The sequence below is a fragment of the Stegodyphus dumicola genome, chromosome 6 (genome assembly GCF_044657685.1).
Source record: "Stegodyphus dumicola isolate Sdum_Otavi_A_Nest chromosome 6, ASM4465768v1".
Classification (NCBI taxonomy): Eukaryota; Metazoa; Arthropoda; class Arachnida; order Araneae; family Eresidae; genus Stegodyphus; species Stegodyphus dumicola.
The window spans coordinates 185,651,940-185,663,846 of record NC_140773.1 but is presented as its reverse complement, the minus strand read 5'-3'; the positions used below and the strand labels follow the sequence as shown (position 1 = coordinate 185,663,846).

At 32.9% G+C, this 11,907-nt stretch overlaps 1 protein-coding gene across 1 annotated transcript; it reads left to right on the top strand.

Moving 5' to 3' along the window:
• The first annotated feature begins 967 nt into the window (after positions 1-967).
• Positions 968-11,049, top strand: LOC118182372 (uncharacterized). Its single transcript, XM_035351709.2, has 2 exons — positions 968-1,922; positions 10,187-11,049. The coding sequence occupies exons 1-2, from the start codon at positions 1,597-1,599 to the stop codon at positions 10,800-10,802; spliced, it is 942 nt and encodes a 313-aa protein (XP_035207600.2). The 5' UTR covers positions 968-1,596; the 3' UTR covers positions 10,803-11,049.
• The last annotated feature ends 858 nt before the right edge of the window (positions 11,050-11,907 follow it).

The following is an 11,907-nucleotide window of genomic DNA, read 5'->3' as shown; positions in this document are numbered from 1 at the left end:
TTGGGGATTAATTTTTTGGATTATTAAATAATTTGTTCACAGTTTTAGATACTTGCACTTAATTTGCATATTCTCTCTGAATATATATATATTCGTAATTAAATTTGACTTTTCCTAGGAGGAAAGGATGATAAAATATTAATTTTTAATTAAAAAAACTACTAAAATTAGAGATTTTTGAAAAGCAATACTATTATTAAAGGTAGTGTATATTGTTGAAAGCAAAAATTGAATAGGTATTAAAAACTTTTAATTATAAAATTATAAAAAATATTTTACAAAAAAACTGTTTCCGAATGTGAATTTTCAAGGAGAATTAGTGTCTTTCCATAAAATCCCCAACAAATCAATATGTATGCATTTCCTTAAACGAAGGTTTCAAATTTTACTTATATTACAAATTCTTAAGTAAAGGTTATTTATTATTACTGTTATTATTATTGTTTGAAAGGTTTGAAAAATTTCAGAATGTTTTAAAATTCTGTCTCTAGAAGATTTAAAATACATCTCAATTAAGGATAAAGCATTATTAAAATAATTACGCATTAAATCATTTTTGTGCTTTTAGAACTTTTCTCATATTTTCCGCTTATTAATTTTCTTTTAGTTTATCAGAACAAAATGAAATTACACAAGCTATTATTTACCATATACTTTAGTACCAGTTCTCATATTTGAGTAAACTATTAATTAGTTGAGAAACTATGGGATCTATCCTCCCTCTGACTATGGTATTTCAGCGAAATTCTCAGAATTCATGAGCAATTATTGATCAAGCTCTTTATTTCTTTGTCTCATTACTTTGTAACCATAGAAACAGTGACTCTATCCCTTCAGAAATAACGTGGTTCCTAGTCATTAGAAGGATTTTTGGATTAGAAATCTGCTTTATTCGTAACGTATTTCTACCTAAGAACTTTGTTTGTAAAAGGTATAACAGTCTTCAATACTTTTCTAATACCTGGAATTTGCGTGCAATCTGACGATCGAACATTTTTATATGTAGGATCTTCGCATTTTTATATGTTAGGAAAACCATTTTTTTCGTCGAGCTTATTGTACAACTGAAGAATTTTTCAATCGCCGAAATTTTAGTTAATGATTCTGTGCAAATATATATCATAGCCAAAAGTCTCATTCGGCTTTAAAACTTACCCATTTCGCACAAAAATGTAGTCACAGTTGGGAATTATCTGAAATCAGACTTGCAGATCCGAACGTAAAATTTTGCTTGTTGCCTCAAATGTATGCCATTAGTTTTACTTTAATAATTTTTCTTATTAAATTTTTCATAAAGCTAGGAATGATATCGTATTTGATCATGATCCAACATGCATTCTATATGAATATATTTGAAATCGAAACCTCTAATAATTTTGATGAGCGAACAATTTGTTCTGCTTCATCAAAAAGATGCCTTGTTTAAAATAATTATTAAACGAGCTATAGAATAACTTGGATAAGTAAGTGTAATAAAAAGATATTAATCTTGGATATAATTTTACCTACTATAATTAACTTTACTTCAAGTTTTCACACCGTTTTCATCGACTTGTTCTTGAAGAAGTAGAATAATCAATATATATTATTTATAATATGGCATTCGTTGATGATCAAGGTGTTCGTCTAGCGCAGCCAAAGTTTTTAGATTTGCTTTCGTTGAAACCTCAGTTTAAAGATGAGGTTCAAAATGCATTATATAAACTCCCTGAAATGAAGCTAAGACCAGAGAAGATTTCCGAAGAAGAAAACTTAATAAAACCAGAATCATGGAAAAGTACTAAAAGTTTCCCTTATATGGACCCTGTTCCAAGTTCCATGCTTCATGTAGATATCAAAGAACTGAGTACCGTAGATATTGATTGGAAAATGTTGACTTTGGATAGACCAGAAACTATATTGGAAATTAACATTTTTAGCAGGTAAGTAAAAAATTAAGAACCAAGATTTTTTTTTTTTTTTTTAATTTGAAAGAACAACAATTTTGTGTAAAGCAAATTAGTACCCTCTCCCTTCACTTTTAATGAAACATTTCGTTCTGTACTTGTTATCTATATTTTAACTAAATAGCTTCTGTTTAATGCTGCAGAACTAAAGAACATGTTTTTGATTGTTTTAATGGTATTATTTTATACGTATTACATGGTAGCCGTAGGAAATTTAATTTTTGAGCAAATTACGCATCTTTTCATCATTTGAGGAAAAATAATTCTCTCTGAACCTAGAGCTGAATAGCATATTATAATTTGCTAATATTGCAGTCTTGCTATTTAGTTCAACGAAAAATAATTTTAAGTAAATAATATTAATTGGACAATATGTAAATATTACGGGAATATTCTTGAAATTCTTAATTTCTTTGGTTTGCATTGGACATGCGACTTATCTCATTTGTCTGACATCAGCATCAGAACAAGTCTACGAATTTTATCGTGCAAGGAGCGTAGGACAACTTCAATCGTTAATATGGATCTTGAGCACTTTAAGTACGATTCTCCCAGCTCCGTTTCAGTTTTGTGCGAGAATCTATGGGGAACGAATGCGAGGGCTTCCCACCCCTTTTTTTACTACCACTAAGCCACTTGAGACTTTTGGGTCACCATGCATTTTGAGTGCTCCCATGCCACAGAGACACTATACACTTATAAACATCTAAGCATTCTTCGGTATTTGAACCTGGCGCAACAACTGATACGGCAGCCAGCATCGCTAACCATTATACCGACAAGTGCATAGTACCTATATTAAGGTTAACAGTGTATGGATTACAATAGATTTCCAGTATAAAAGTGATAATATCTTTCCAAGGAGCTTTTGCGTTTATAATGCAGTAAACTTCTAACTTCAGTATCTGTACCTCTGCGTTGGAACACGTTACGGAAAAAAAGCTATAGTTTCTTTTTTATGATTATTTTAACGAAAGAATCAGCGGAAACGATAGCATTTGCTTTGCACAACTACACCGATCCATTTATTTGAATCAACTTATTTTGTGATAACATCATTACCTTCTTGTATAGCAGTGCGAACTCTTTTTATATTCGAAAAAATGACGCAAAATGATGTCATGAAGCCTTCCTAAGGTAAACACTCATGTTTCTAGACGTATTTTGTTTTCTGTGAAGATGATCGCTGTTAAGATTATAATAATTGGTGATGTTTAGTATCGATGTTTGTTTGCATTCTCAGAAATACTGTTCAATTATTCGTATAATACTTTAGAGGTAGTTGTCTATAGTGATCAAAATTCAATTTTGGTTGTATAATTCAAAGTGAGGTTTAGCTATTACGGTTGTTGTATGTCATGATTAAACGTGCTCTTAAAATCTTATATTAATCAAAATAAGAGACTGTTAGCCATACAAAAGCAAAATGTGTAACTGAGATTATTTATTTATTTAATCATGTTTGTTTTCAGACTTCAAATGCGCATAGTCAGCTATCGGAACTGACACAACTAGAGACAGAATATAGGGTCTCAATAAGTCGGAGTCACGAGGGGCGTTACATTTTAAGAAGCCCTCAAAGTTAGGCTAACTAATTAAAAAAATAATAAGCTTATTTTTTGTTTTGTTCCCAAGGCTTCAGGCGTATATTTCCAACTTCATAAAATCGGGAAATGATCGCATATGAGACATTAATATTAACTTGACTATGAGCGAATGAACGTTGTAATTAACACATACGGTATTAATTACAACGTTCATTCGCTCATCTATAAACAAGGAATTGCACCCTTCATTATGTATGGCTCTAGAGCCTGGGGTATATCGCTCAAGAAGAAGATAAATTATAGATATTTACGACGCGTTCAAAGACGGATACTTCTGCGGGTCATATGTGGATATCGTACCGTAAGCTATGAGTCTGTTTATGCAATTTCTGGCTTTTCTCCAATTGACATTGCCATTCTTCATTCTACTGCTTATAAGGAAAATATTTCTGCTTCTACTGTCTCTCAGTATGATTCTATTTTACCTCTATCTGATTTCCCTCATCCTTCAGAAAGAAATGCTATTAATTTTATTCAGTTTAGCAATAAAATTGTGGATGATTCGCCTGTAACTTGCTATACTGATGGCAGCAAAATTGATGGCAAGGTTGGTCTCGCATTTGTTGTCTTCAAAAATGGTCTTGAATTTGAGCACTTTCAATTTAGAATCAGAGATGAATGTACCGTTTTCATAGCTGAACTTTTGTGCATAAACTTCGCCGTCAAATGGGTCTCTAAACAAAATAGTGCTGTTTCAGACTATCTCATTTGTACTGATTCCCTTTCATCCTTGGAGATCTTAAAATGTATTTCTTCTTCTAATAATATCATTATTGAGATTCAAAAAGAACTGAAGAATCTAAAGGATAAAAATATTTCGGTTTCATTTTCATTTGTTCGTGGTCATACAGGTGTTGTTGGGAACGAACGAGCCGATTTCCTTGCTAAGACTGCGACTAAGCGGGAAATTGACACTTTTGTCAATATCCCTAATTCCTTCTATAAGAAGGTCATGTATGAAAGCATTGTGGAGTCGTGGAATCACGAATTCGTTAGTTCAAATAAAGGGAGTTTAACTAGGAGATTTTTCCCTTCTATTAAAATGAGATTGTCGTGTCATCATTTCTTTACAAATTACAAATTAACCCAGTTTCTTACTGGACATGGAAATTTTAAAAGTTATTTGAACAGATTTAAGTTGAATCCTGAGTCTGTCTGTGACTGTGGCCTCGGCGGCGAGGAGAATGTAGAACATGTGCTTCTTCTATGTCCTAAATATGAGAGCAAAAGAAAAGTCTTGAAACTGGGACTGAAAAATTTTAATATTAACTGGCTTCCAGAGTTTTACCAATTTATTTCCGAGAGAATTGCTTTTAACACTTTTTGTCAATTCATTGTAAAACTTTGTAACCATCCTTGATTTTATTTCAATTTTCTCTTGTTTATTTTGTATTGTGTTTCATACTTACTTCTGTAAGCCCCATGTGATACTATGTGGTACATGGGGAACTTGTTGAGTTTCTTAAAAAAAAAAAAAAAAAAAAAAAAAGCGCATACTCAGCTATCGGAACTGACACAACTAGAGACAGAATATAGGGTCTCAATAAGTCGCAGTCACGAGGGGCGTTACATTTTAAGAAGCCCTCAAAGTTAGGCTATATTTCCAACTTCATAAAATCGGGAAATGATCGCATATGAGACATTAATATTAATTTGTAGCGTATTCAACCATTTACTGTGACTATGATCAAACACTATTAATTTTAAATAAAACACTTTTTAGTTTTGTTATTGCGACTATACAAGTGGCATTTGCTAATGAAACACTGTAATAAATTTTAACCTATATAAGTTTGTGGAGATAACTTTGAGATAAATATTTTAAATACTAAAACTTACTGACTTGAGTTAATGAAATAAACTATTTTCTTCATTAAAGTAAACTTCAATTTCTTCACCGATAGGCAAAAATTTAATGTAGTCTGCTTTTAATAAAAGTTTAATTTAACAATAATGTTTTTAAAAGTATATTTATGTTTATGAAAAAGATTTAAAGAAATTTGGCGACAAAGTACATACTTTAAATTATTGAAGCTTTAAGTTCATTTTCTCTGAACCCTTTGAAAAAAAAAATATTGGAATAACAATTAAAACCTTGCACAATTTTCTAGAATTTGTTTTTGTAAATCAAAGCAAGTGAAGGAGAGAAGGATTATTTTAAGAGCTAACAGAGATAAATACTAAACGTGAAATAACAAATTCTTGCCAGAGAATTAAGGAAAAACAAAACTTGTTTATTTTAAAAGTTAATAGGTGTACACTTATTAGTGTGGTACTCAGAGTCCCCGCGAGGTTGATAATGGTGATCCAGGTACTATTAATATTCCAAAAGTCGCCTCCTTTCTTTTATTGGACCTTCAAATCAAACTGATATTTCCAAAGTTTAGTGTTAAATGCGTAATGGTTTTTGAAGTTAGGAATTCGAAAATTCTTATGACGGGAAAAAATAAATAATCGCGAAGATTCGAGTTAACGAATTTTGAAACGTTTTAGTAGAATATTACTGCTGTCGCAAATACATATTTAGACAAAATTTGAAAAAAAAAAATTATTCGGTAGAAGGATCTCAAAATTTAATTTGAAGATTTGACTTAAACAGATAAACTGAGAAACAAAGCTAAATTAAACTATGAGAAAAGTGAAATGTATTTGCAAAAAATTGATGAGAACAAGAAAGGCAGCTGCGTAAAATACCCGCCAAAAATACGGTCTCATACCGATTGATTTGGATGAGAATAAAATTGGGTTTTGGGTTGAACGTGTAAGAGGTACACTGCAAGAGTATTTAATGATTTTTTTTTTTTTTTTTGGCCTTTTCCAAGGACTTCAAGCATGAAAACCAATTCATGGTCAATTTCAAATGTACGCTTTCAACTCTTCTAAATGAATTTATGTTAATTTGTATATGATTTATATATTGTTTTAGTAAGATTTTATCTTTGTTAGTGTCTGTTTGTCAAACACAAAGTAGTTTTGAAATAAAAAGAATCCTTTTGGCAGAGCAAACTTGCATGAAAAGTAAGTATGTTTTTAGTTTATGATGTTTTAATGTTTTATTATAAGATTTAATATTTATCAGTATCTGCGTTTTTCAAATACATTAACGTTAAAAAAATCTAGCTGAGGAAGTTATAAAGTTTGACTTGTTTTGGAAGCACAAATTAAGTCCAAACTTTTTAACAGGCTTGAAGTGAATTTTTCCTTCGTATGAAACAGAGCTACAAAATCTTACGAAAGTTTAACAATATTTTTACTAAATCAGAACTGGAACATAAATGCATGACTCATGCTTACAAATCAGCCAATCACGTGTGGTGATGTAACTTAAAGTAACAGTCAATTCAGATTTCAAATTAGAACTAGTAGCCAAGGGCTGCAGAAATGTTTTAATGACAGAATGAAGTTAATTCAAAACTTCCTATCAGCGTAACAATTTAAATACCGGCAACTATAATGCAGACCGAGGCAGTAAATATTAACTAAGCTAGCTAATCTAGTTAACGTGGCCTTGAGGGGCAGAAACATACCCTGTGTTCAATCCGAAAATCTCACGTTATATTTTTATTCTGGTAAAAAATCGGAAGAGAGAAATGCTAATAAAATAACAGGAATCTTATAAAGTTTATGTGAAAAACAAAAGACTGCATGCTATAATAATGCATCAGGAAAATCTGCTTGAAAAGTATGGATTTGTCAACGAAAGCGAAATTCAGTAAGAACCTTGTGTAGTTTAGGGCTGTAGCTTTGTTGGTTGGCTGCGAAGAGTTCATTTTTTACTACCGGAGAATTAGTCTTGAGCTGAAAATCGACTAAAAGCTACGGGGGGTATAAAGGCGTTGAAAGCTGGGAAAAATGCGTTCGATGAACAGGAAAATCTGTAGTGAAGTATTTTTATTAATACTGCTAGCCGCTCTTTTGAAGGCCAATATCGCGAGATATTTTAGCCATTCTTCTTGCAAAACCATAACTCTTTCAATTCATGATGACAATGGAGGTGGAAAACATTTTCTTGTCCGCTAGTATATCCCAGGCAGGTACAATGGTATTGTTTGCATTCGTATTCTGATTCTTCGTGTGGAGGGGGGGGAGGAATGTCCTCCGTGATTTATTTTATTATTTTATCTTTTGTTACTTCTGTTATAGTGAGAAATTATGGCCATAGACTGATGTGTAAAATTAAGAGAATTTATAAATTATATCTATTTTTACGAAAGGTATTGAATCAAAAGTATTAATTATGCCACCGAAAAGTTGAGCAAATATTCCAAATACAAGTCAAATACATAAGCGTACACATGTGTGTCTGCGCAACTGTGATTGTGGACGGGATATAAGCATAGGAGGGTTTTTGGCGATATGTGTACTTGTATTTCTTCACTATATTCGCTGTGTTTCTCGCAAGAGATGGGTAAATTTTATAAGGTACCAGGTAAAATGGTAGCCATTGAACGTATGAATGACGGGATGAGACGAAGAATGGTCGGTAGATTGGAGGTAAGCCAATCACAAGCGCAGGTGGCTACAGAGCTCACGTAACGCTCAGTGTCGTCTGAAATTTGTGGACACAGTTTCAAGATACTGGATCTATACCGGGAGGACCTGGACAAGGTCGACCAAGATCAGTGCCGGGTTTACGTATAAGCTGCACGAGCTGTAGTTTAGGACCCCAATTTCTTGGGGCCACCCACACAAATTGTACCATATACCATATAAAAAAATTGACTGATATCCCTCATAAAAAGGCCCTCATGTCTCAAATAGCTTAGGAACTCGTCAAATTTAAGTCAGGTCCTGACGAAGATCTACAACAGAATGAATATAATTATTTGGCCTTTTCAGCAAGGCGACAGAGAATTGCTTTAGCTGCACAGTTCTTACGTGGAACTGCGAGGAACTGTAACACAATCTACTTTTGCTGGAAGGCTTCATGAGATAGGGTTGCATGGCAGAAGACGCGTTGTTAGAAGAGAACGCGTTTAGCGTGATGCAGACAACATGCGGCTTGGACCAGACTTCAGTGGAGATCCGTGCTTTTTACAGATGAGTCGAGATTCAACCTGAACACTGATTCTCGACGTATCTGTATCTGGAGGAAGCTTGGAACACGATACTACCCCTTCGTTTTCAGGAAAAAGGTTCATTACGGTGGGAAGTGTAATGGATTGAGCAGGCATTGGACGGCCGCACACCCCAGTAAGTTTTTGACAAAGGTTCCATGACTGCTATGAGGTATAGAAAGGAGATCTTAGAACCTATGTTAGAATTTTCAGGGGCGCAATTGGTCCTGGTTTCGACAACGTTCGTCCACATAAATAATTAGCTGGTCGACTATTACCTGGAAAATAAGAATATTCGCCACATGGACAGACCAGCCAGGTTTTCTGACCTTAACCCTATACAGCATATCTGGGACGCTTCGTAAGGACAATTTCATTCCTCCATACCCTTCCGAGAACCATCCCAAAATTTAAGCTTGCCTTGTTGCAGGTGTAGGATCGACTGTCATACAGACTCCCCAAGTGGCTCCTGTCCTGTGCGCTGTCATACTGCGCGACCTATCTAGCTACGAGAGGGAACAATACCCCATATTAGACTCTTTTTTAGTTCCGTGTAACATGATTTTGGATCATTTGGTTGATTTTGGACATCTATGCACTATGACCTTGTAAGGTATATTTTAATTTTATAACAGTTATTTTAATTTAGTGAACCTTTCCTATCATATCTCGATCAACTCACAACTCCCTACCAGAATGATTTTTTTTAAAAATCGCGTTGAATGCAAATGAAGAAGAGATAGTATTAAAGGAAAGTTAAACTGACTTCGAAAGAGAGAATTAGAAATCCTGAGTAACGCGCGTTTGCCTTTGGACTACGTCTCTCTAAGCTGTTATTATTACGTGCCTTTTGATAGTTCGACGGCTAGTTTAAGATTGCGGGCCAACTACATTAAAACTGTGTTAGCTTCTGCAAAATCTCTTAGTTAGTCATAGTTAAAGTACGTCCATTAGTTTCTCAGAAATTCTATTCAATGTGCATATTCTCTTGCATGCGAGTATATTTTAAACAGTTTCACGTTCACCGCTTTACGCCAACAGTGGTGAAGGTCCTTTATTCTGTAATTTAAAAAGAAAAATCATGTAAAAGTTGTTTGATGAAAGGGATGTGTAAGAAATTGATTGAAGTTCGTTCGTAATTCTATAGTGTAAGCAGAATTCGCATAAGACGAATAGAAGATAAGAATGCTGCTATTAATAGGAGTAAAGTATCAATTATGTCATGCGTATCGTGCGAATTTATTGTTGTGTTTTAAATGCTTATGCATTACGGTACTTTAAATGTTAAGATATTAATATGTGATTTTTTTTGTAATATGAGCATGGTAATGTTTCTTTGAAGTATTCGATTTCAGTTATTGATTTAAGATGCAATATATAACATTATAGTGTTTAAAATAAAATATTAAACTCAGAGACTAATTAAGAAACAAATAAATACTAGTTCTTGAATATCGAAAGTTATGTATACAAGTTATATTAATTTATATTTCTGTTTTATTTTAAAGACTCATAAGTTACGTAATAAATTAAAAAAGCAATTTTTTAAGTGATTAATTGTATTGTTTTATTTCAGAATAGTGTATCTTAATAAACTGATGTACGAGAGTATAATGAAAGAAAAAGAGAAGCGAGATCGATTACGCCTTGTTCGGTTACGGTCAAGTAGCCGAATGAAAGTCTCGTTGGAAAGCGATAGTGATAAATCAGACGAATTCACATATGAATATTTCAGTCGTAGTTTTAGTGCAAATGACAGAGGACAAGCAATGGAAGATGTGCCTAAGACGCCAGTGGAAAAACCTGAACCTCAGCCAAAACCTGACGATTCAAACAAAGAAACAATGCCACCAGAAGCTGAGAAAAATAGTAGAATAATTGCTTCAAAAAGACGAAAATTACCATCAAAAAGGAAGAAGAAAAAGAAAAAGAAGAAGAAGAAACCAAAATTACGAAAACAAAAAATGGGAACATCTTCTAAAGCAGCTAAAACTGATGCAAGAAATAAAAATTCTAAAAAGATTTCACCAGTTCCTAGTAAAACTTCTAACCAGAAGAAAGTCGCGCAGTTAAAAACGAAAGGTGTAAATAATTCAAAGAAAAGAAAGGGTAAGAAATCAGAATCAGGTATAACGTTAGTGCAGATGCTAAACATGACTGAAACAGCAGAAAAAAAGCGCACAAGCAAATAGCTTAAACACTTTTTATTAATTGCAGAATAAAAATAATTAATTAAACAATTATTAAAATTATCATTAAAAATTCTGTGCGCTAATCCGAACTTAATCCTATCATGATGCAAGATTACGCATCTAAAATGCTAAAATTCTGCCAAAAAACTGAAGAATTAACGAAGATAATTTTTGTTTACTTAAAAAAGTTTTGAGAATTTCAATATGTGTTGTGACTTTTTTTTATTTGAATAAATGTTTAAGGCTCTTTAAATGTGTTGATATTTCATCCACAAAGATTACGCATGCAATAATATTATTGCTTGAGCAATTTATATCAGCATGCAGTGAAATGCATTAATGTATTTGTATCAGATACTAATACGACTTAAATACTCTTTACAGTTATAGTAAATGCTGATTTGAACCAATCATATTCTTCTTGGTATGGATTTTGTCATTTTCTGAATCAAGTGCTAATTATATTTCGGGTTTTAACCTAAGATTTCAGACGCATTTTATGACGTACAATTAAATGAGAATTTATTTAAGATTATTAAGTTAGTATTAATTTAAACCTTTTATTTAAAAACGCTTTGTGCATAGGTGGTCTCTCCTGGGGGCCTAAGATCTGTACTTAGATTCGACTCCTGGAATAAATAGTTTGTCTTCACAGGACTAGAGCTACCGGCTATTCAATAGTCAGTTCAGCAGAGACCGTACGGATATTGTCAGGTCTGTCTTGGTCTGATTTAGGTAACTAGATCGCACTATTAGATACGCTCCAGAGTTGGATTAATAGTAATGGTGTATGGGCTTCGAGCCTGGATCAAAGCCTCTCTCTGGTTTCTTATATATAGCTGGTGAAATTTAAATCAGTCTACTGATTTCATGTGAGTTTCAAATAACTCCAAGAAGATTAAGACATAATTTTAATTAGCTTCTCTTTTTCAAATATATCGTGAAAAGAAAAAAAATAAGGAACATAAGGTAACCTTTGAAGTGAAAAAAGTTATATAACTTAAAAACATTCTTAGCATATAGATGAAAATAATTATGATCGCATTAAATTTTACAACAAAAGTTTTTTTTGTTTTTGTGTGTGTGTGATGGTGTGTGCACATGT